This window comes from Gouania willdenowi, chromosome 3 (genome assembly GCF_900634775.1).
Source record: "Gouania willdenowi chromosome 3, fGouWil2.1, whole genome shotgun sequence".
Lineage (NCBI taxonomy): Eukaryota > Metazoa > Chordata > Actinopteri > Blenniiformes > Gobiesocidae > Gouania > Gouania willdenowi.
The window spans coordinates 28,537,008-28,563,366 of NC_041046.1; the positions used below are offsets into that span (position 1 = coordinate 28,537,008).

A 26,359-nucleotide genomic window follows, 5' to 3' on the forward strand; every position below is an offset into this window, starting at 1 on the left:
GAAAGTGGAAAACACATTGTGTGCATGATTTTACATCAATGAAGAAACGTTTAGAAAGACAGTGTATTATATGTTTCACAACAAGCGCACTGATAAATGCAGATATGAAAAATGTTTATGAATTGATGTTACATTTGTCCTCTCTTGATGCTATTTTCCCAATATTATTATTGATGTTAATGTATTTAAAGAGGGACAATACACAAGTGCAAAAAGTTAAGTGTGTTTAACAAGGGCCTAGTTCAGGATTGCTCAGCGTGTTTGGTATGGGATATCGACTTTGTCTCAAACTATCGCGAGATTTGCGACATTCTCTCAACGTTTTCTTTTTTTGAAATAAAAATTTGTTTAAAAAAAATGAAAATAAATAATAATAATAATAATAATAATAATAAATAATTATTTAAAATGTAGACTAACAATGTGTATGAATTCGAAATCATCTCTACATTTTAATCACAATAATAAAATAAATCTATCCTGCCTGACGGGTTTGTTTGCGTCAACACGTAGAAAAATGTTACGTTCGTCACGTCGTGCGTCACCTGGCCGAGTGTTTTGAACGGGTATGGCTGGTTAGCTGAGCTGCTGGATTACATTACTACGGAAAACCAAACCAGCCAGGTACGTACACCCATATTTTGTGTTAATATTTTTGAATACCAACATACGGTTCATAATACCACTCATGTCACTTCATGAAGCACTCCAATATCTTGGATTATATGTTAATATTGTTGTAAAAAGTAGGCAGGCACTTTTCGTTAGCTAGCCGATATGCTCACAGTTTAATACAGTGATTCATATTAACAGAATGAAAGAGACGGGTTTAAGAAACACACGTATTGTTTGTTTAGGCCAGACTCACAAACCTTGAGCTGTGTTTTCATCCCTGTGGGACTCGTAGATGAATCCACTGTCTCTTCGTTACATTGTTAGCAGCAGCAGCAGCAGCTAGCCCGAGTGGGGGATCAGGCTGACTTGTTGATTTCGCCATTGATCGTTGTTGGGCAGATTATGAACGGTGAAGGATCCATACCGGACTCTCCCGTGTACGGGTGATGGCAGGACGTCTGCAGTCATATGACAGTAACTCCAGTGACACCGAAAACTGGGAACGGAAAGCAACGAGCAGACATCGCAAACTCTGCAAGCTCTCGAGGTGAGCGAGCGTCAATCGTTGAGTCACTGAAGGCCCGAATAGATGCTGCTGTTCCTCAGTGCTTATTGATCTGATATCTTTACTAGTTTTTTGGCTTGGCTTTTCTAAAAGACTACTCCGAGGTATTTTAAATCTAACGTCTCAGTCATACAACATTTACCCTTTTTCTTTTGTGCACCTTGCTTATCCTTGTTATTACATATTAGATCAATCTTTATCATATTCGCCTACGTTTTGGTTTTAAGGGAGATACTAAAACCCGGAAACATAGGCTACCGGAAATTCTACCCCGTACTGCATGCACAGGCTGTAATATCACCAAGCTAATCATTGTACCGTTTGTTAGAGCTACTATCTTTACCAGGGAGCAACCATTTAGGACCATATCCATAGACTTCCACTCTATGCATACGCAGCGCCCCTCATTGGCCAGTTTATGTCACGCGATAGGTGCACCACGTGACTTAAAGTTCCGTCAGTTTTATTTTAGCTCATATTTATTTTTTAGTTACCCCTCTAACCCTTATTTCAGCCCTAACCCAGAAAATATCCAAAAAATGTTTATTTTTTCCTATATGTATTTTTAAAGATGGAATTTGTTGTGTTAAATATGTTCAAATTCTCTCTCTCTCTCTCTCTCTATATATATATATATATATATATATATATCAAAAGTGGGATTTGAACCGACGGCAGCGGAAGGAAGAATCCTTGAGTCAGGTGCCTTAAACCACTCGGCCATCCTGGCACAGTGAAAACACAGGCACATTACGCTTACGTTGAAAAGGTCCGGCAACGTACCTATAGTCCCGGGGGCTATGGCTATGTTTAACTTATTTCTAGACACTTTCAATATTTATGGCAGTGGCTATTCGTACGGTTGTCGTATCAATATTCCAATATTCTATCTAAGACTAAACCTAACCATAAAAATTGTTGCGATATAGTGTTAAAACCTAACCCTAAGACGTTACGTACGTGTACTTTGGTTGTTTTCCGGTGTTTGATTGGGCTTTATTTACAGGTGAGTAATTCCTACTGCATATTTACAAGTTAAAAAGTATTTTTTTATTATTGTGCATATGTTCCTCATATGAACATATACGTAGGCTACATCTGAATGAGGTAACCTTTTAAATGATAATAATAAAAAATATAACTGGTTTCCATGTGTTTTCGAGCAGTAGGAAGTAATCACTAGTAAATAAAGCCCAATAAAGCTTTGGACAACAATAACCAGGAATACATATTTGCTCCCTGGTAAAGATAATAGCTCTAACAACTGGTGCAATGATAAACTTTGTGATATTACAGCCAGTACGGGGCAGAATTCTGTCTCCAAAATGTTTGCGGGCGTTTGTATCACCCTGGTTTTAAGCTTCCCTTTGCTCCCCTTCTTTATGTGTATGGATTAATACTATTTTTTTTTTTTATTACACTCTGTTTAATGCCCAGTAATCTGTTTTGTCCCATGGTACCAAAATATGTCTAAGATGGTAATTGGAGTTACTAAATTGCCTATGCATGAATGGGTGTGTGAATCTGATTGTTGGTCCTGAAATAAACGGTCACTGTGAAAGAGTGTTGCGTTAAAAAACATTCATTTCAATCTATTTTCCCTTGAATGCCCCGATTTTGACTGATAAAATCCAAAAGTCGATCATTGAATATGTTTTTTCTAATGTGTAATGGAGTGTTTTAGAATCAATTCTTTAATGTAAACTGAATATTTTAATACTGCACAAAGTTAGTTACTTTCTACTATTTACAGTATTAGATCTCTGAGAATCTCTTTTATATTCAAGTAAAATTAGTACTGTGCCTGAAATGTTCTTTAACCAAATAGATAATTTAATTGTATTGTGAAACAAATAGAATTGATTTGGGAACTTTGAATCGTACTTTACCATCTGCAGCCCAATGTGAGCATAGGTTTCACCACACTGTACAAAAGAAATTGGACACAGAAGATGAATTATTGATTAAACATATGTATTTTAGTTGTAGTCCACACTTGCGTTGTTTATTTATTGTTTGTTAAGGACCTTTACACCCCCTTTCACCACCTCTTGTATATGTACATATTTATCCTTTATCCTCTATCTCTCCTTTATTTATTCCTTATGCTTGATACTTAACATTATTGTTCTTATTAATATTGTTTCTGTTTTGTTTTTTTCTTCTTTGCACCAACTACCAAGTCAAGCTGTACTTGGCAAATAAAACCGCTCTGATTTTGATTAATTTTTAATCAACCCTCTTTTCTCCTTCATCTGCGTGGCAATTCCCAATGCCTCGAACATAGTTTTAAAATCGAAGTCAGTGAATCAGTTTCTGCTGATGTCACTGTTTTACCACCATCAGTCATGTTTGATTATCTGTTGTCATTATTTCTTTGTCATACACAAGTTTGAAAGACATCTCAACATCTGCTCATTTGTACATCGAACGTCATTGACAAACCAATGATTTGTTGTCATAAGTTGATGTGTTCATTGAGATATAAAAGCTTTGTAAACTGACAGATCTGTCACTGTGTGTCAAGTTGTTGGAAGAATGTGGTCAGTCTCGTTAGTTAAAGCACTGAAGTTTGTGGAAATTACACAATGGATGCATTGTTTAATAATGAAAAAGAATAGATCAGTATGAACCAAATAAAGAAAAAAAGAAAGATCTATAATCTTTGTGAAGGGAAAATTAACGAGTTTCTAAGTCTCTAGTAAGTTTGCTAGTAAAATCAAGATATTTATAGGAGTGAATACATTTCACTGTATTGTCTAGACTTGGGGAGGCAAGAGGAGTATCACATTTCCCTTTTTGTCTTGGAAAGCAGCAGTCAGGTCCGAGCGTGTCGAGTGAAGGCAGAACAGAGGAAGATGAGTATGCATGGTGCCAGTGGTGGCTGTGACCGCTCACGAGATCGGCGCCGCTCCAGTGATCGCTCCAGGGACTCGTCACACGAGAGAGAAGGCCAGCTCACGCCATGCATTCGCAACGTAACTTCACCCACGCGCCAGCATAACGGTGGTAAGTGTGAGATCTACAGGTTGTGGTGGTGGGTTTGGTTTATGTTACATTTGATTGTTTGGATATGAAGGTAATGCTTATGTCAGGGTTGCTGTCAATTACAATTGTAATCGCATAATTGATAATTACAATTATGATATAATTTTAATTGAAAAATTGTAAATGAGTTTTGATAATTTACTTTTTAATTGTAATTGGAAATAAAAAATTCTATAAAAACTGTCAATTACAAATGAATTAAACACAAAACCATGTTACAGTTCAATGGCTTATACATACATAGTTAACTTTCCAAAAAATATGTTTCATATTAGAGCTGGGGAAAAAAAAAATTCGATTTAATCAATTTATAGAATTTGTAGATAAAAACAATGTTTTTTGGAAATTCGAGTTTTAAAAAAAAATAATTAATATATATATATATATATATATATATATATATATATAGTTACTCTTGCACTTTTGCTTAAACCTGGGTTTAATTGTTGAATGACAGAGCCTCATTTACTTTGAACTCTTGAGGACAATCACAGCAATAAAGTTGCACTTTTGACAATATATCTGATGTCTGCAGTCATTTTTATGTGCATTGAAAAAACAAAAGAAATCTAATCGAAATGCAAATTTTTCTTTAAAAAATCTGAAATATATTTTTTAGGCAAAATTGCCCAGGCCTATTTCATGTTAAGTCTACCTGTCAGTTCTCTTGAGGATCATTTTACCATTTAAAAAATAAATAAAAATGAAATCGATGGGTGTACAGATAGAAAAAAGGCCCACACAGAACATATTAATATTTTCATTGATTAGGAAGCCTAACAATGTAACCAAGATACGAGAAACAAATTAGATAGATTACATTTTTAAGTGTATTTTACAGCTGATTTAAAACATAGGTTAAAACCGACCCGTTATCATAAGAGATGCTAACAGAAGAGAAATGATATGTTTAATGGGATTATTTATTAAAGGCTCAGTAAAAGTGATTAATTGAATTAGAACTTTAGTAATTGAAAACATAATTGTTATTGACTTTCAGTGATAAAATAGCAAATTTTATGGGAATTGGAAAAAATGTTGGTCACCGTAATCGTAATTGAACATGGATAATTGAAGACGTAATTAGAGCTGCAGGATTATGGCCAAAATAATAATCACGATTATTTTTTATCAATATTGTAATCACAATTATTTATCATGTTAGGGGAAAAATCTGTTTATATTACACTACTTTTAAACAAGAATATATGCACAGTTTACAATGCAAAATGAAGCTTTAAATAAGAATTATACAAAAAAAATTTTTTATAGAGATTAATCCAAGAATTTAAGATGTACCAAAGGCTAATGAAATAAATACGTTATTGCAGAGCCCATACTTTAAATGTAAATATTGCAGACAATCACAATTTTCATTGCAACAATTAACTAGATCTGATTAAGATTAATTGTGTAGCCCTAGACGTAATTGTAATTGACCCCAACCCTGGCTTAAGTTTAGGGATGTCCCGATACAACTTTTTCACTTCTGATACGATGCCGATATTGCAGCCTTGCGTATTGGCCCATACCGATACGATATATCGGCACCAAACATTCATACTTTTAGTACTTATTTAGTGATATTACCCAAACAGTGAACAGTAGTCAGCTACATTAGGTATGAGGAAAAAGTGACCCATTTATTATTAACCAATTTGTTACATGAAGGTAACTTTCAATATAATATCTACAGTATTCTACAATTGAATAAATATAATATGATATATTCTAGATTTTAGGTGCAGTCCGATAAAAAATGATATTCGTTTTCTGGCTGATATCGGACCGATATCTGATATCAATATCGGATTGGCACACCCCTACTTTAGTTCCTATTTGTTTCTCAGAGTAAGACTATGTACATAGAGTAGTTCAACACTAATCAGTAAACAGTAAAAATCTGATGGAGTATTTGTGCTGCAGAGTGCCCTAATTATAATGGAAACTGTTTTTTTGTAATGAATTATTTTTACTGTCCTGCAAATAGACCGTGATCGAGATGGTGGCTCATCATCCCGGCCCAGCAGTCCACGTCCTCAAAGAGTGTCGCCCAGTGGGTCCAGCAGCAGTGGGGTGGTGAGCAGTCGGAACAGCAGCTTGTCAAGTACTGAAGGCACCTTCAAAAGCTTAGGAGTTGGAGAGATGGTGTTTGTCTACGAAAACTCAAAGGAAAGCGGGGCAAGTGCAACTGTTGGAAGCCGCAACACGAGGACGTCAGAGAGAGTCACTCTGATTGTTGACAACACACGCTTTGTAGTCGACCCTTCCATCTTCACTGCACAGCCTAATACAATGTTGGGCAGGTATTGGTCACTGTAATTTGCGAGTCATTTGCATTCATATGTAATTGTTGGTTTGATGAATTTAAGAAAACTCACTTGATGTTTTTTACAGAATGTTTGGCTCTGGAAGAGAACATAATTTCACCCGTCCCAACGAGAAGGGGGAGTTTGAGGTGGCGGAGGGTATTAGCTCAACAGTTTTCCGAGCCATTCTGGTCAGTTCCTTTCCAGTCTATTTCCATGTGTATATGACGCATGTCGAAACATTTATCAAAAAGCATACTTAATGATTAGATGAGCAGCACTAATTCCTACATGTAGTTGGTGTCCCATCATCTGCAAAACTAGTTTTATTGCCTGACATTAAAATACACCATCATGTAATGTTATTTTGTTAGACTACATACTGTATTACATTTGCACTACCTGCTAGTGAATTAGGTTTCTCTTTTAATGTTGTAGTAAATATAAAGTCATTCTTAAATAGGTTGTACTAGCCTAGAAGTATTATTTTGTTCACATGGTTGTAGATGTAGGGCTCTGTGTTTAAATGTGTGTATTACCAAACATTAACCAAATGCACCATTTTTGATTTTCTAATTGGCAGGATTACTACAAATCTGGGATGATCCGCTGCCCTGATGGAATCTCTATCCCAGAGTTGAGGGAGGCCTGTGACTATCTATGCATCTCCTTTGACTACAGCACCATCAAATGCAGAGACCTTAGTGAGTATTTTAAGCAAAGCTCCACCTTTACGCTGGAGGTTGCTTCCATTTCTTATTTTTGTTACTATATCTATAATATAATTTGTCTTATTTGTTTATGTCTGCTATGGACCTTGTATATGTCTGAAATAAAGTTTTGATGACGATGAATAATGAATAACAACTGTGATGCCAGGTGGTTTTTGTATAAGAATAATGGGTAACACTTTACTTTAAGTTTCTTACATAAGGCCGACATTACGCTGTTATTGTTTGTCAATAGCATGGATAAGATGTCATGAAGGCTGTCAATTAAGTGTTGTTCGCTAAATTATGACACCTTTGGAGCTATGTTGGCATTTTTTGGGTTGGGTGGATTGATCTAGTAGGGTTAGGGTAATGATTTATGTATAAATTAAAACTTCAAGTATAGTGTGACCGAATAATGTGGATTGAATCTGTTCTTATATCTCTGTTTCTCTTCATCTATAAACATCTGTATGCATTTCAATGTGCTGTTATTTTTTTTAATCACAGGTGCACTGATGCATGAGCTGTCCAATGATGGAGCTCGGCGCCAATTTGAATTTTACCTTGAGGAAATGGTCCTGCCTTTAATGGTGACCAGTGCTCAGAGTGGAGAGAGGGAGTGTCACATCGTCGTCCTCACTGATGATGATGTGGTGGACTGGGATGAAGAATATCCTCCACAAATGGGAGAAGAGTACTCGCAGAGTATGTAATGCCTTAAAGAAACACAGGACTTACGTAAAAAAAGCACGAGCATGTGATGATTATGTTTTGGTTTTTTTTTGCAGTTATTTACAGCACAAAATTGTATAGGTTTTTCAAGTACATCGAGAACCGCGATGTTGCCAAATCAGTTTTAAAGGAGCGAGGATTAAAGAAGATACGCCTGGGCATCGAAGGTCTGTCTTCTAATATTGTTGTTTTGTTTTTTTTCTTTCCTGTGCAGTGAGCTATTGGTTCTATGTGTTTCAGGACATGCTCTTAAAGGCAACTGTAAAAATTATCAAAACAAAGCCAAGATTGAGCAGTAGTAGATGAACAGTAAATGATCACAATGATTATTAGAGGAAGGCCTTAGTGACGGGTTTGTGGGAAACATCCAGAGGTGCTTGAGAAAATAAGTTTAAAATTGTGATTCAGTGTTTGTAGATTTTAATTTGAGTATTCAAAAACATTAAAAAAAAAAATGGATTTCACTGGATGCCAAAAAACCTTTTAACTCACGTTACTGTAATTGAGTTGCTTTTATAGGTACTTCATAGGTATTACTTGTACTTAAGTATGTTTTAAAATAAGTAAAGTAATTCATTACATTTCTACACTCAACATTATTAAGTAAATTATAATTTTTGGTTTTAAAATGATCAACAGACATTGTGAAACTACAAAAAATGAAATGGCCAGACAACAATCAAATGTATTACATCATAGCCGAACAACCAGATTAAATACAGTATCATGCACAGCACCAAAGCAGCATTGTATGGAGGTCATTTTATCAGTTTTAGAGTACACACATTTAGCTATACTTGGAGCTTGAGATTTTTTTTTTTAATTTTCAATTCAATTTATTGGTGTTACTTTATTTTTAAAAAGAATTGTACATTTTGACAAACCTTTTATTTTATACAGATGCCTTTGTAGAAAACAAGTTAAGTTCCAATTGTGCAAGAGTTGTTTTTTTCCTTTTTGAATTTATACATGAGATGTTTACTGTATGCAAGGGAAATGTTTATTAGCAAAAATAAATGTGGGGGTGAAAGTAAGTAGTAACTTTTATTTTGAGTACTATTTAATTGAGCTACTTTTTCCTTGTACTTTAGTATTTTTTGTATGACTTACTGGTACTCGAGTACAATTTCAATCAAGTAACAGTACTTCTACTAGACGATAATATATCAGTACTCTTTACACCTCTGGTATTTAAACACATGGTTTGAACTTTTCTTCTGAAGTAACTGTGTTTTAACTGGTTGTATTCAGTCATAATCGTAGTTCAACTGTGCTTTTTGAAAGTGGAGATTATTATGTATTGTGCAACTCATGTTATTTTCTCTGCTGACAGGTTACCCAACATATAAGGAGAAGGTGAAGAAACGCCCAGGGGGGCGGCCGGAGGTCATTTATAACTACGTTCAGAGGCCCTTCATCAGAATGTCGTGGGAGAAGGAAGAGGGCAAAAGCAGGCACGTTGACTTCCAATGTGTTAAGTCCAAGTCCATCACCAACCTGGCAGCAGCAGCTGCAGACATCCCACAAGACCAGCTGGTGGTGATGCACCCAGGCCCCCAAGTGGATGAACTTGACATCCTGCCTAATCACCCACCGAGTGGGAATCACTACAGCAACAACTACAGCAACGAGCCTGATCCTGATGCACCTTCACCTGCAGTTTAAGGACCTCCAGTCTCTCAATGCCTCCGCCCTCTCCTCCTCTTTCGTCCTTCTCCCAGCATGCTGCAGCATGGAGCGCCAGGGGCATCATTACCATATTGCCTTGACACCTCCTTTGCAGCCTTAGAGCCTCAAGAACCTGAATGACTAGAAAAAGAGACAAGGAACACAAGACTGGTGAAGGAAAGTTCACTATTCTTTTTTTTATTATTATTTTTGTACTTGACCAAAGGAATTAATTTTTATTTGGGGAAACGGTAAAATATAAAGTGTTACCATTATTACGTACATTGAATGGATGGGTTTATACTCTTCACAAGTTTTATTTCATTCAGTTTGGTTTTTGATTGTCTTTCGTGGCCTAACTCTTAAATATGCGTTGGTGGAAAGATTAGACTTGTGGAGTAAAAACAAAGCTTTCTGGTCATTGAGTAAAACCAGTCACATCAGTGTCATGATCTTGAGTTGAGCTCCTCTCAGATGTCTTTGAAACTTGTTGTAATGGGACACGTAGTTATTGGCTGCATCTGATATGTGATGTTATGCTCCTTCCGCAGCCAAGATCTGAAGCAGCACACAGGCTGTTGTGGTCAAAAATCTTTTTGTGCAAAGCTTGAAATTGTTGTTTAAAAATAAACAAAACATCAAATAAAGATTGAATAAGTGCTTGGTCTGTGTTTGATTCAATATTTTTAACTGAATAAAGGGAGATAGGATGACACACCTCCATTATATCTGGTCATATTGTTATGGCTTGTATTCGTATCTGCCAGTCACACATGACATGGATAGAGCTCTTCTCAGCAGAGACGGTTTATAACCACAGGCTGGCAGCAGAGATCAGACAAACATTAGTGACCTCATCCATCAATTAGCTCCCTGTTTATTATGCTTAGGTGCACTGAATACAATAGATGACATATCTAGCCTATAAACCTTATTTTAAAATGTCTTTATTGTCATTGACAAACTTTAGACATGAATAATGATATCAAAAATAATTTCTGCTTTCCAAACCAATAGCCTACACACAGTAGAAATATTTGAGCTACAAAACTACAAAAACCCAGATTAGTAAAAAAAAATCCTTTGTCAGTATTTGTAAAAGCTTTATATCTGTTTTTCTGTCTAACATCTGTTGACATGCTTGAGGGTCTTCTAATCTAATAAAAATTCAACAGAAAGATGCTAACTTAATTTAGCTACAGCCATCTGCTCTTGAGTAGAAACTTGAAACGTTCCATTCACCCAACCATCTTTTACAGTCACTTCTTATCCAATTTTAAAAGAGGGGGTCATGAACCATACCCTGACCAGGATGCAAGGAAATGATTCATCCTAGAGAAGCTAAACCATCCAGTATGTACTGTATGTGTCTGAACAGATAAAGTATCAACCAGTATGTCTGAGAAGAGCCTATTGGAGAAGACCAATAAAGGCATGGTCAACTTAGCTTCCTGTTTGTAATCAAAACATGGTAATTGTGCTTCTGTGAGGAAGACGAAGGAAAGAACCCCCCCTTCCCCCCCCATGTGAAACCAGAGGAGAAAAGAAAGCACAAAAGGTGTTTAAGTCAAACAAAAGTAACTGGAGCTATAATGTGTTAATGGCAGCTTTGTGTCTGTTGACTCCCATAAACATAAAGGCTGCACCGTGAATGAAACAGTAAAAATGTCCTGCTTAACACAACAGTTTTAGTTACATAAAGCTGAAAAAGGAACCAGAAGGTCACATGTGAAAATGAAACCGACACATTATAGATTCATGATTCAACTTTCCCAGCAACGCACTGGATCTTAATGTTTGGATAATAGTAAACGTTTTGGAAATTTTTGACAATTGATGTCTGAAGGGTTACCATAACAACAGCAAGGTGTTTTACTCTTATCACCAAAAAAAGAGTTTTGTTTAGAGAACAAATAGACCCTTTCGGAGCAAATGTCACGCCTCATATCCCATCTGACAAGCACTAAACATAGTACGTAAGCAGAAGTTGTGTTAAATTCTTTAATTAATGACATTTTGTGGCTTTACATTTGTACGTTTAGAGTTGATGATAAATCTGAGTATGCTACACTACTGTGGAGAGGACCCACATGTGAAAGTTGCAGTCTGCAATGTTGAAAACTAGCTTGATTTGAGCTAGCAAAACCTCTTCTGCTATGCCCCACCCCCTCCTCTTCCTCTAGTGTGCTTCTGTCCAAATCCTATCATATTACATATGTAAGAACATCTTTCCTGGAAGTCGTATGGATGTCATTATTTTACATCCAAAAAATGTTTGGGGGGGGGGGGGGTCCAAATGAAGAATGGACAATTTAGATTGTTTATTGTTTATGACTTATAGCTTAACCTCCATTTTGAGGCGTTTGAAAAAATATTTGCCCGTTTTTATGCCTTAATTTACTTCCTTTTTAAGGCGTTTTAATTTTTTTTCCCTCCTTTTTTTGTCTTACTAGCCTTACCTCCGTTTTGAGGCATTTGAAATATTTTCGCCCGTTTTTATGCCTTACTATAGCTTTACCTCCGTTTTAAAGTGTTTGAAATATTTTTGCCCGTTTTTTTGCCTAACTATAGACTTACCTCCGTTTTGAGGCGTTTGAAATATTTTTGTTTGTTTTTTGCCTTACTACAGCCTTACCTCCGTTTTGAGGCATTTTAAATATTTTCACCCGTTTTTATGCCTTACTATAGCGTTAACTCCATTTTCGGATGTTTGAAATATTTTTACAGGTCTTTATGCTTTACTAAAGCCTTTCCTTCGTTTTGAGGCATTTGAAATATTTGTGTTCGTTTTTTTGCCTTACTTTAGCCTTACCTTTGTTTTTAAATCTTCCAAATCTTTTCTCCCGTTTTTATGTCTTACAATAGACTTACCTCCGTTTTAAAGTGTTTTAAATATTTTTACAGGTTTTTATGCCTTACTATAGCCTTACCTTGGTTTGAGATGTTTGAAATATGTTTGTGCGTTTTGATGCCTTGCTATAGCTTTACCTCCGTTTTGAGGCATTTGAAATATTTTCGCCCGTTTTTATGCCTTACTATAGCTTTACCTCCGTTTTAAAGTGTTTGAAATATTTTTACAGGTTTTTAATCCTTACTATAGCCTTAACTCCATTTTCAGATGTTTGAAATGTTTTTACAGGTCTTTATGCTTTACTATAGCCTTATCTTCGTTTTGAGATTTTTGAAATATTTTCGCCCCTTTTTGTGCCTTACTATAGCCTTAAAGTGTTTGAAATATTTTTACAGGTTTTTATGCCTTAGAATTTTTTTTTAACCTGTTTTCATTTAAGGATTTAACTAACTTTATGGCAAATAAAAATATGCGACTCTCTATGCCTTACAATTGCTTATTGGCATATGTTAATAACATCTTTCTTTTTAGACTTGGAGACGCCAGGAATTGAACCTGGATCTTCATACATGCTAAGCAAGCGGCCTTCCACTGAGCTACATTCCCTTGAATGACTGAATTATTTTCGGCCATTTTTTGCCATAATATAGCCTTACCTCCGTTTTGAGTTTTTTTGAAATATTTGTGTTCGTTTTTTGCCTTACTTTAGCCTTACCTTTGTTTTGAGATGTTTGAAATATTTTCGCCCCTTTTTATGCCTTACTATAGCTTTACCTTGGTTTGAGATGTTTGAAAAAGTTTTGTGCGTTTTGATGCCTTGCTATAGCCTTACCTCCGTTTTATAATGTTTGAAATATTTTTACAGGTTTTTATGCCTTAGAAAAATTTTTTTCGCCTGTTTTCATTTGAGGATTTAACTAACCTTTTGGCAAATAAAAAGTTCTGACTTCATCTATGCCTTACAATTGCTTATTGGCATATGTCAATAACATTTTTCTTTTTAGACTTGGAGATGCCAGGAATTGAACCTGAAGCCTCATACATGCTAAGCAAGCACCCTTCCACTGAGCTACATTCCCTTGAATGGCTGAATTATTTTCGGCCATTTTTTGCCTTGATATAGCTGAAATATTTGTGTTCGTTTTTTTGCCTTACTTTTGAGATGTTCGAAATGTTTTTGCCCCTTTTTATGCCTTACTATAGCCTTACCTCCGTTTTAAAGTGTTTGAAATATTCTTACAGGTTTTTATGCCTTACTATAGCCTTAACACCGTTTTAAAGTGTTTGAAATATTTTTACAGGTTTCTATGCCTTACTATAGCCTTACCAAAAATTTGGCCAAAATCCAAATTAAGGCTATAGCAAGGCATATTTTTTCAAAAATTTCAAAAGAAAAAAAATTCAGTTAGGACCATCATTAGACCCTAAAACCTACTGTAAATATAATGCACATACTTAAACAGGGCTAAGAAAGCAGTAAGGCACAAAAAATGACAAAAAACTAAAATCACCCAAAATCCAAATAAAGGCTATATAGCAAGGCATATTTTTTCAAAAATTTCAAAAAAAAAAAAAAATTGAGTTAGGACCATCATTAGACCCTAAAAACTACTGCAAATATAATGCATATACTTAAACAGGGCTAAGAAAGCAGTAAGGCACAAAAAATGACAAAAAACTGAATTCACCCAAAATCAAAAGTAAGGCTATAGCAAGGCATATTTTTTCAAAAATTAAAAAAAAAAAAAAAATGAGTTGGGATCATCATAAGACCCTAAAAACTACTGCAAGTATAATGCATATACTTAAACAGGGCTAAGAAAGCAGTAAGGCAAAAAAATGAGAAAAAAATGAATTCACCCAAAATCAAAATTAAGGCTATAGCAAGGCATATTTTTTCAAAAATCTCAAAAGAAAAAAAATTGAGTTAGGACCATCATTAGACCCTAAAAACTACTGCAAATAAAATGCACATACTTAAACTGGGCTAAGAAAGCAGTAAGGCACAAAAAAAGACAAAAAACTAAAATCACCCAAAATCCAAAGTAAGGCTATAGCAAGGCATATTTTTTCAAAAATTTCAAAAAAAAAAAAATTGAATTAGGATCATCATTAGACCCTAAAAACTACTGCAAATATAATGCACATACTTAAACTGGGCTAAGAAAGCAGTAAGGCACAAAAAATGACAAAAAAATGAATTCACCCAAAATCAAAATTAAGGCTATAGCAAGGCATATTTTTTCAAAAATCTCAAAAGAAAAAAAATTGAGTTAGGACCATCATTAGACCCTAAAAATTACTGCAAATAAAATGCACATACTTAAACTGGGCTAAGAAAGCAGTAAGGCACAAAAAATGACAAAAAAAATGAATTCACCCAAAATCAAAATTAAGGCTATAGCAAGGCATATTTTTTCAAAAATCTCAAAAGAAAAAAAATTGAGTTAGGACCATCATTAGACCCTAAAAACTACTGCAAATAAAATGCACATACTTAAACTGGGCTAAGAAAGCAGTAAGGCACAAAAAATGACAAAAAAATGAATTCACCCAAAATCAAAAGTGAGGCTTTAGCGAGGCATATTTTTTCAAAAATTTCAAAAAAAAAAAATTGAGTTAGGATTATCATTAGACCCTAAAAACTACTGCAAATATAATGCACATACTTAAACTGGGCTAAGAAAGCAGTAAGGCACAAAAAAAGACAAAAAACTAAAATCACCCAAAATCCAAAGTAAGGCTATAGCAAGGCATATTTTTTCAAAAATTTCAAAAAAAAAAAAAATTGAGTTAGGATTATCATTAGACCCTAAAAACTACTGCAAATATAATGCATATACTTAACCAGGGCTAAGAAAGCAGTAAGGCACAAAAAATGACAAAAAAAATGATTTCACCCAAAATCAAAAGTAAGGCATATTTTTTCAAAAATTTCAAAAAAAAAAAATTGAGTTAGGATCATCATTAGACCCTAAAAACTACTGCAAATATAATGCACATACTTAAACAGGGCTAAGAAAGCAGTAAGGCAAAAAAATGACAAAAAAATGAATTCACCCAAAATCAAAATTAAGGCTATAGCAAGGCATATTTTTTCAAAAATCTCAAAAGAAAAAAAATTGAGTTAGGATCATCATTAGACCCTAAAAACAACTGCAAATAAAATGCACATACTTAAACTGGGCTAAGAAAGTAGTAAGGCACAAAAAATGACAAAAAAATGAATTCACCCAAAATCAAAAGTAAGGCTATTAGCAAGGCATATTTTTTCAAAAATCTCAAAAGAAAAAAAATTGAGTTAGGACCATCATTAGACCCTAAAAACTACTGCAAATAAAATGCACATACTTAAACTGGGCTAAGAAAGCAGTAAGGCACAAAAAATGACAAAAAAATGAATTCACCCAAAATCAAAAGTAAGGCTTTAGCGAGGCATATTTTTTCAAAAATTTCAAAAAAAAAAAATTGAGTTAGGATTATCATTAGACCCTAAAAACTACTGCAAATATAATGCACATACTTAAACTGGGCTAAGAAAGCAGTAAGGCACAAAAAAAGACAAAAAACTAAAATCACCCAAAATCCAAAGTAAGGCTATAGCAAGGCATATTTTTTCAAAAATTTCAAAAAAAAAAAAAATGAGTTTGGATCATCATTAGACCCTAAAAACTACTGCAAGTATAATGCATATACTTAAACAGGGCAAAGAAAGCAGTAAGGCACAAAAAATGACAAAAAAATGAATTCACCCAAAATCAAAATTAAGGCTATAGCAAGGCATATTTTTTCAAAAATCTCAAAAGAAAAAAAATTGAGTTAGGACCATCATTAGACCCTAAAAATTACTGCAAATAAAATGCACATACTTAAACTGGGCTAAGAAAGCAGTAAGGCACAAAAAATGACAAAAAAAATGAATTCACCCAAAATCAAAATTAAGGCTATAGCAAGGCATATTTTTTCAAAAATCTCAAAAGAAAAAAAATTGAGTTAGGACCATCATTAGACCCTAAAAACTACTGCAAATAAAATGCACATACTTAAACTGGGCTAAGAAAGCAGTAAGGCACAAAAAATGACAAAAAAATGAATTCACCCAAAATCAAAAGTAAGGCTTTAGCGAGGCATATTTTTTCAAAAATTTCAAAAAAAAAAATTGAGTTAGGATTATCATTAGACCCTAAAAACTACTGCAAATATAATGCACATACTTAAACTGGGCTAAGAAAGCAGTAAGGCACAAAAAAAGACAAAAAACTAAAATCACCCAAAATCCAAAGTAAGGCTATAGCCTTAACTCTGTTTTAAAGTGTTTGAAATGTTTTTACAGGTTTTTATGCCTTACTATAGCTTTACCTTGGTTTGAAATGTTTGAAATATTTTTACAGGTTTTTATGCTTTACTATAGCATTAACTCCATTTTCAGATGTTTGAAATATTTTTACAGGTTTTTATGCTTTACTATAGCCTTACCTTCATTTTGAGGCATTTGAAATTTTTGTGTTCGTTTTTTTGCCTTACTTTAGCCTTGCCTTTGTTTTGAAATCTTCCAAATCTTTTCTCCCGTTTTTATGCCTTACTATAGACTTACCTCCGTTTTAAAGTGTTTTGATTTTTTTTCCAGGTTTTTATGCCTTACCATAGCCTTACCTTGGTTTGAGATGTTTGAAATATGTTTGTGCGCTTTGATGCCTTGCTATAGCCTTACCTCCGTTTTAAAGTGTTTGAAATATTTTTACAGGTTTTTATGCCTTAGAAATTTTTTTTAACCTGTAACCTTTTGGCAAATAAAAGCATACGACTATCTATGCCTTACAATTGCTTATTGGCATATGTCAATAACATTTTGCTTTTTAGACTTGGAGATGCCAGGAATTGAACCTTAAGCCTCATACATGCTAAACAAGCACCCTGCCACTGAGCTACAATCCCTTGAATGACTCAGTCATATTCGGCCATTTTTTCCCTTAATATAGCCTTACCTCCATTTTGAGTTTTTTGAAATATTTGTGTCCATTTTTTTGTGTTTTTTTTGGCTTACTTTTGTGTTCGATTCTTTACCCTACTATAGCCTTACCTTTGTTATGAGATGTTTGAAATATTTTTGTCCATTTTTTTGCCTTACTATAGCCTTACCTTTTTTCGCCTATTTTCATTTAAGGATTAAATCCTTAAATGAAAATAGGTGAAAATTTTTTTTGGCAAATAATGACTTCATCTGTGCTTTACAACTGCTTTTTGGCATTTGCTATTAACATTTTTCTTATAACACTTGGAAATGCCAGGGATTGAACCTGGTGCCTCATACATGCTCAGCATGCACCTGGTCACTGAACTAGATTCCCTTGAATCAGTTCAATGTTTTCACCCATTTTTCACCTTACTATAGCCTTACATTTGTTTTGAGATTTTCGAAATATTTTTGCCCGTTTTTATGCCTTACTATAGCCTTACCTCCATTTTAAGGTGTTTGAAATATTTTTGCCTGGTTTTATACCATACTTCAGCCTTTCCTTTGTTTTGAGATGTTTGAAATATTTTCGGCCGTTTCTTTGCTTTACTATAGCTGTACCTTCGTTTTGAGTCGTTTAAAATATTTTCGCTCGTTTTTATGCCGTACTTTAGCCTGACTTCCGTTTTGAGTCGTTTGAATTTTTTTTGCCCGTTTTGATGCCTTAATGTTTTTTCGTTCATTTTTATGCCTCACTATATAGCCTCACCTCCGTTGCGAGGCATTTGAATTATTTTCGCTCGTTTTGATACCTTACTTCCTTTTTCAGGTGTTACACATTTTTGTCTTACTATAGCCTTACCTCCGTTTTGAATTGTTTAAAATATTTTTGTCCGTTTTTATGCATTACTATTGCCTTACCTCCATTCTGAGTTGTTTGAAAAATTTTTCGCCCGTTTTGAGGAATTATTGTCTTTTTCCCTTTTTATGCCTGACTATAGCCTTACCTCCTTTCTGAGTTGTTCCAATTTTTTTTCCCCCTTTTTTATGCCTTACTGATTTTTCGCTTGTTTTTATGCCTTATTATCTGGTCTTTCCTCCATTGTGTTTGAAATATTTTACTTTTTATACTTTACTAAAGCCTAAAATTTTTTTGTCAGTTTTCATGCCTTACTCTAACCTGACCTCCGTTCCGAGTTGTTTGAATTTTTTTCGTCCGATTTGATGCCTTACTGTTTTTTTCGCACGTTTTTATGTTTTACTATACTCCGTTTTGAGGCGTTTGAAATGTTTTTGTCAATTTTTTTGACTTACTATAGCCTTACCTCTCTTTTGAGTTGTCTGAAATATTTTCACTCGTTTTAATGCCTTATTGTTTTTTTGCCCGTTTTTATGTTTTACTATAGCCTTACCTCTCTTTTAAAGTGTTTGAAATATTTTTACACTTTTTTATGCCTCACTATATAGCCTTACCTCTACTGTGAGGCGTTTGAATTTTTTTTGCCCATTTTCATGCCTTACTGTTTTTTAGCTCGTTTTTGTGCATTGCTATAGCCTTACCTCCATTTTGAGTCGTTTGAAATATTTCGCCCGATTTGATCCCTCACTGTTTTTTATGCTTTACTATACTCCATTTTGAGGCGTTTGAAATTTTCTACCCATGTTTTTATTGCCTTATAGCCTCACCTCCATTTTGAGGTGTTTGAAATATCTTTGCCTCTTTTTATGCCTTACATCTGTTTATTAGCATTTGAAATCTATATTGTTATTATAACACTTTGCGATGCCGAGGATTGAACCTGGAGCCTCATACATTCGCTACATCCCTTTATCGTTAAATGTTTTAATGCCTTACTGTCTTTTTTTCCCGTTTTTATGCCTTACTATAGCGTTACCTCCGTTTTGAGTTTTTTGAAATATTTTCGCCCATTTTTAAGCCATTTTTTGAGTTGTACGAAATATTTTTGTTCGTTTTTATGCTATACTATAGCTTTACCTCTGTTTTGAGATGAATTAAATATTTTTGTCCGTTTTTATGCCTTACCTCCATTTTGAGGTATTTGAAATAAATTACATCAGGGGATTAAACTTGGGGTCTCATACGTACAAACTTGGTCATCAAGTTGTCTCGATTCCATTAATATTACTTATTTAATGGAGTTATAAAACGTATTCATGTTCCCTGTTTCCCTTTGTCATCTTTGCTTATGGACTGTTTATGGTCCCTTCTGAGAATGTTATTATCAAGACACCATTATTGATTATATTACCTATTTCATAAAACTAATAAACACAACTCTGATGTTTCTCTGTATTGTTTGAATTCTTCTCCCTGAATTTGACCCTGATTTAAAAAAAAAATACTACACCTTCGTGAGCATTGCATTGTGAGATTTTTGTCTCCCTATACTGTCTTTGAGAAGAAATGGTGTGTAGCACAACAGAAGTGCAACACAATCCATTTGTGTTGTAACTTTCCCAGTGAGCGATGAAAGACACATTGTAGTAATTGTTCTGATGGAAAGATCTCGTGATTTTTTGCCTGGAGCTGAAGCCATTCATTTTTTATTAAAAAAAAAAAAAAAAGAAGATAATTGTGTTTGGGCGGGAAAAAAATATACAAAACTCCACACTGATATGAAATGTACACCAAGGGAAGCCTTTGGTGTGATGATAAAAGCTAGAGTAAGGAATCATTAGGAGGAGAGCTCATTGGTTAGTCTGGGCTTTGTCGGTAATGTAGGAGGCTGGAAACTCTCTTGAGGATCTTAGAAGTGGTTGTACAGTATCTCAGGGCTGAAGTTTTGGGGTCACCAACCAACCTAACAGGATTAAAACACCTGGCAGCAGGACAATGAGTGCACACGGGTGGCCCCACTGGCCCCGGTCTGGGGCCAAAGACTCACACTCCAGTGCAGTTATTGAAGTCTTCCCACTCCAGTCAATACCTTCATTAGTGACTTTGTGGCAGATCTCTTGGTGAGAAAAGGACAAAGGCTGCCAGGAACACAAAGTGACACATTCCTGGGATTAGGGAGCATCGGCATGAGTTTTTTCTGTGTCATTCCTCAACAGGAATGTCAGGAATGTGCATTGACTCAGAAAATCATTGCACATTTCAACATAATTAATCTCCCTCCATTTACACAGCAGTAAAAATTAGGTCAGATCTGAGATATTTTACAATGTTGGTTAATGAAATATACAGTGTACGTGCACAAATATTGTTCTGTTTATGCAAAACCGCATGGAAGATATGCAGAGTTTTCTTTGTTTTTACAGGATATAGAGGTGTTATGCTTAATGCTTGCTGTTCAAATGTGGGAAAACTATCTGTTAAAAAATGGTCTATGCAACAGCTTTAAAACCAGATATGATACAGTAGCATGTTAATGTGTGGCTCTGACGTGAGGGCACGAACATCACTGATGAGAACATCTGTTTACTCAGCAGCCAAGACATTTTGCTCTATGATGTAAGATAATTATCATGAGAATAATTCATATTATTTGAGAAATAGCTTTGTGATCTCACTCCTATGTTATTAAGTCATGTGCAGCCCTGCATATAAATACATAAATATATACAATCAATTGTTTTATTGTCAAAGACGCAACAATTTAAGAGAGAATAAAAGCTTTTCAGCAACAGGTCATCAATTCAGCTCTGAGAGGAATGTGCATCTTTGTTGATCAATATAAGACACAGACGTGCATTCATTTGGAATAATAATAATCACTCGTGGACAACTATAAAAGATTGGACCGCTGAATTCATTTAATTCATTCATTCGTTCATTCATTTGTTGTTTTCGAACAGGGACAACAACGAAAAACAAAAAGGAACAAAAAATAAACCTTTCATGTACAAGGAAACTCCAAAAGAGAAATACATACAAAATAATACATACAATCCATGTACATTTATAATTGCAATAATATGTTTGCTCGAATAGGGGTGGAAAAACGAAATACTTATTCAATTCAACCCACATTTCCCAATTTTAGAAATACCAGCAAGTGCTAAACATATTAGGAAAAAAACTGACTAACTAATAATCAGTGAATAGAATTCTAGAATACAATGCAAAAATGTGTGCTTTATATTTCATTTGGAGAGGATTTTGTTCAGTGTGTAGCTTTAAAAGAAGTACCTGTCATATATTGTGTAGTTGAAGGTTTATTTATTTTTTATTTTAACCTGTAAATATTTAGGGATTATGCTGTGCATATAGATCTATAGCAATCTTTATGAAGATGTGGGGTGGAGGAGGCTGAACATGATCATCTTTGCTTCCTTAAACCCCTTTTCAAACTTGCACTGTGTCTTATCTTTTACCTTTTGCTTTTGTTTTTGGTGTTTGTGCTTGTTTGAGATCATTTGATTAAAAGAAAATTAATAGATTTTGTGTTTTCTAAATCATAATTTTGTGTGATACTTGGAGCAGCTGCGTAATAAAGTGTTTTTCTAAGAGACATTCCTCCTGACCTTTTCTAAACAGTTCCACCAAAAGCTCAAGAGCCACACTTAAAATTCCTGAACTTCTTCCCAAACAACTCAAACCAATTCTAAAGACACTCCACATAATCCAAACTTGACATTTTAGCTCCATTCAGCGATGTGGGAAATACTCTACTCCAAACAAAGACAGCAAATGTGCTCCTGTTTTTCTTTGATATTGCCGAAGGTCTTATTTTTACACCCTCTTTTGTGAGATACAGTGTCAGAATATTTTATGCTCTCATCATAGTACCTTGGATAACAATGTGAGAGCCACGTGAGAGTTTTTGGCTCAAAGAAGACGGTTGATGTGTGTGTGAAGAGGCTGGATCACCTCTGTCATTCACTGAGCTTGTAATACAGTATACTTCTATTTGTTTGACAACGATGTTGGCCTAGATTGTAAGGGAATGGACACGTAAGACTGCAGTGTGTGTGTGTGTGTGTGTGCGTGTGTTTTCCCCCAAAATTATCTCCCAGTTTCCCACAACCTCAGTGTTTGTTTTATCTTTGTTCTCGCTACAATCAGCCTATAAAGTGAGAAACACCAGGGTTGATCTTTCACTTCATGTTTGGGAGTGTAGGTGCATGCCTGTGTTAAATCAACATATATTTCGGGGCGGTGTTTAGCTCAGTGGGTTGAGCGCCCGCCCCATGTACAGAGGCTATAGTTCCTCACCTGCAGCGGGTCCAGGTTTGATTCCCGGCCTGGGACCCTTTCCTGCGTGTCATTCCCTGCTCTCTCTGACCCCTTTCCTGTCAAGCAACTGTCATATAAAGGCCACTAGAGCCAAAAAAAAAAAAAAATCAACATATATTTTGGACACAGAGAATAAAAATCTGAATGAGAACAAACCGACATTATGTGCTATAGCTGATGTTGGAAATTGGCGGCCCTCAGTCTGTGGCCCCCAAGGCAGACGCACAAAAAGACTTAAAAACACACAGAAGGACAACAAAAATGAATCCAAAAACACACAAAATGACAGCAAAAATACACATAATGACTCCAAAATCACACAATATGACAACAAATTACACATAGTGACATAAAACTACAACAAACACACACAAATGGGAAAAACAAATACAAAACAACAATAAAAATATGCAAAATGAAGGAAAGAAAACACAAAAAATGTAACAAAAAAATCATGAAATGAATCGAAAATAGTGAACAACTGTTTCACTGTCATATTGGGTCAGTTTGTAGGTTTGGGGTCACTACTATACCGGTACTTTTATGAACTTTACAGAACCTGAAGAGATCTGGTTACCACTTAATCAAAATGCTGTTGTCAAAAAAAGACCTAACATGTTTTTATCTGGCCTCGGAGTGACTCAGAATCAACAAGAATGAACTGCACAAGTTGTCAGGTGTCGTGGACTCAGATGATTGTGGATTTTTTTGGAACAGATAAACTCTTAAAAACTCCAGTCTTTACACTGCACAGGCAGAAATGGTTCCATTGTCCCTTTACAATCCTTAAAGATAAGCCATAAAACAATAGTTTTCATTCACTCGTCATTTTTTATGTTAATATTGTAATGTTGCATGATAACTGGAAGATGTCCTCTGTGAAAGTTTGGGAGATTTTATTTACATTTTTTGAAATGAATAGTTAAACTTGATTTATTTCCGTATATAGCAATAGTCAAATGTTGTCATACTTTAACTCTAGTCCCAGTGTTTAAAGGTGGTAACTGGACTGTGTATAAGGTTTAGTGGGTGTGATGTCACTTGTTGTTGAGGCTTTTATCATGAGTAAAAGGAAAAGTCAGTGAGTCCTCAGGATGCAGACAACCTTGAGCTTTAACTTTGACACATTAACTCACACAATACTATGAATATATATTGTTTTCTTTTATTATATGTGTCACAGTGACTACTCAAGGTACGCTGTGCACAATCGACAGAAACAAACCCAAACATCACTGTGTTTTGGCCTCGTGTGCAGTGATGAGTCACGTTTTATCTGATAATGACGCCTCGTAGCGTCCCAACATCTGGACTGTCTGCAGTCAAAGGAAGGATTTTTTTCCTCATTGTAAATCTGCAACTCTTTGTGAGTTTACTGAAAAAATCTGTCGCTATTTCTTGGGGATTTTGCTGAGTAGAAGAATTCCTTCAGAAATATGTGGACGAAGGCTATGTTTTTGTGGACAAATATTGATTATAGTGTTATTATTCTATTAATTTACTGATTTTGTTAAACTACACACTTTATCAAAGTTATATATATAGTAATAGCTGCACTCGCACTAAAGTTTTGCACAAATAATTATTCAAATGTTTGCATCTTAAGGCAGAGGTTCCCAATCTTTTAGGGGTCGTGATCACATCACAAAATTCTGGAGACCCGAGATTTTTTTTTCTTCTTCTTCTTCTGGAATTAGTTTTGGATCATGTTTGTTATAGCGTTATAAACAAAGAGTAGCCAGGATTAGTGCACAAAGTGACAACATATCAATATAAGGCAATATTGTCATTTTCTATATCGCCAAATAGAAAAGACGATATATTTGGAATCTGGATATATCGTCCAGCCCTAGTCTTAAGGTGAAAGTAACACACGCACTCTGAACAAATGATGCTGTATTTATTGTGTTCATTTGCAGAAAAAAAAGAAAAGAAAAGAAAAACCAACAAATTCTGGTTTTGAACTGGATTTTAACACCCCTGAGATTGTAGAGGATTATATTTCTGATTAAAAAATGGTGATCAGTGTCAAAGCTGCAGTGGTTTTGGTGTAGCCCTAAACCCTAAACCCTGGATTCCCACACAGGGAGGAGGCTGTCTGAGTCCTGGCTGTGCAGAGAGCTCAGGCCAGTGTCTGAGTCGTCATCATTCACCAAAGTGTCCATCTCTCCTCTGCTGATACCACACACCACCATGCTGTTCACTTTCTCCACCAAATCCCTCATCTCCTTCTCCCTGGCCCCGTAAAGCTGCTGGCTCAGCTCTAAATCGCTCCTAATAGCCTCTAAATCCGCGTTGAGACGCAGACCGATGTACAAACTGGCCTCAAGCTGCGTTTTCATCCTCTCGGTGTCCAGGAGGAGCAGCTGGTTCTCGGGGGCCGCTGAGCCCTCCGTGGCCCTGCGCTCCATCCAGCGGTGATTTAGCTCCTCCTGGATCTGCACTGAGATGCTTTCAATCAGGTCCTCCTGCTCCAGCAGTTCCTCCTGCAGACGCACCAGTTCCTCACACTGACGGACCAACACCTCCAAGCTGTGCGCGGAGCTCTGCGCCCGCGCGTCTCCTTCATCGTCCACCAAATAGGTGTTCTGCACATAATCCACCCCGTGTCTTTTAATCCTGTCGCTGTGCATCTTTGACTCGATCCCCTCGATCTCTGCGTCCAGCTCGGTGACCCTGTGCACCTGCTGTCTGATGGTGTGGTCCTGGGAGACCACCAGGTGGATCAGCGTCTCCATCCTCTCTGCGCGCGGTGCGTCCTGGTGCGCAGCGCGCGCTTTCCTCCCATTGATCCTCTCCAACTTTCTGAAAGCTCTCCGCACGACCCTGCGATGTTTCTCAGGTGAGACGACCCCCATGGGGGACCATGAGGGGCACTGTTTGGTGACACCGGGGTTGTGTTTGCTGAGCACCACCCGGGCCTCTGCGCTCCGGGCTCCGTGGCTCTCCAAAGACGCATCGCTTTTCACCAGGACGAACTTCACGTTCTTCTGCTGCTCGGCCCACGCCAGCCACAGGCGGAAGATCTTCGTTTGATTCGGCAAAATCCTCTCAAAGCCTCTCCACTTCTCCACGATGCAGTAGGACTGAGACACGGAGAGGCCGTGCTCAGAGTTCTGGTCCTCCAGGAGAACTTGGACCACATCAGCGCAGGTCGTGCGTTTGGACAAGCCGAGGACCAGCTTCTCCTCCCGGCAGACCCACACGGATATTTTCCTCTCCTCGGACTCCATCCAGACTTGTTTTAGTTCTTAGTGCTGCTGTACCTGCAGGTTCCTCTGAGGCTTTACATCAGTCCCACACAAAGACTGCCTCTGCATGTGGGTCACATGACCTCTCCAACATGTCACTGTGTCTGGAGTGAAATATTCTAGTGATGACTTTTCCCCCTCCTTCACCTTTACCACTGACTTATTTTAAAAGCTTTTACTGATGATTTTAATGTTCTTAGTGATTTTTAAACTGTTAAATGTTTGATCATGTAAAGCACATTTAATTGCCTTGTGTATGAAATGTGTTGTACAAATACATTTGCCTCGATAACTTTGAAACTATAGATTTTGGGCTCTTTGTCGTGTAAAAATCAAGACACAACAACAGCAAAACTCTGTATATTTATCCATTGAATACATAGAATCACTGAGACAATGTTTTTTTTCCTTCTCAATGATGGTGACACTCAAACTGAGGTACATGAACCTTAT

The 26,359-nt window shown here is 35.9% G+C and overlaps 2 protein-coding genes across 5 annotated transcripts; one reads left to right on the forward strand and one right to left on the reverse strand.

Moving 5' to 3' along the window:
- The first annotated feature begins 495 nt into the window (after positions 1 to 495).
- btbd10b (BTB (POZ) domain containing 10b) lies at positions 496 to 10,310 on the forward strand. 4 transcript variants are annotated; one of them, XM_028440898.1, is made up of 9 exons: positions 496 to 624; positions 1,015 to 1,162; positions 3,996 to 4,189; positions 6,219 to 6,534; positions 6,626 to 6,728; positions 7,121 to 7,241; positions 7,758 to 7,955; positions 8,039 to 8,149; positions 9,316 to 10,310. In XM_028440898.1, exons 2-9 carry the CDS (start codon positions 1,062 to 1,064, stop codon positions 9,645 to 9,647), a joined length of 1,476 nt encoding a protein of 491 aa, XP_028296699.1. In that variant the 5' UTR covers positions 496 to 624; positions 1,015 to 1,061; the 3' UTR covers positions 9,648 to 10,310. The 4 variants fall into 4 exon arrangements, with proteins under 4 accessions (XP_028296699.1, XP_028296718.1, XP_028296690.1 ...); XM_028440889.1 differs by having other exon boundaries at positions 519 to 624; positions 940 to 1,162; XM_028440908.1 differs by having other exon boundaries at positions 533 to 624; positions 943 to 1,162.
- Positions 10,311 to 24,682: 14,372 nt separating this feature from the next.
- Positions 24,683 to 25,950, reverse strand: rassf10b (Ras association domain family member 10b). The gene has a single exon (XM_028442231.1). The coding sequence runs from the start codon at positions 25,886 to 25,888 to the stop codon at positions 24,719 to 24,721; it is 1,170 nt and encodes a 389-aa protein (XP_028298032.1). The 5' UTR covers positions 25,889 to 25,950; the 3' UTR covers positions 24,683 to 24,718.
- Positions 25,951 to 26,359: the final 409 nt, after the last annotated feature.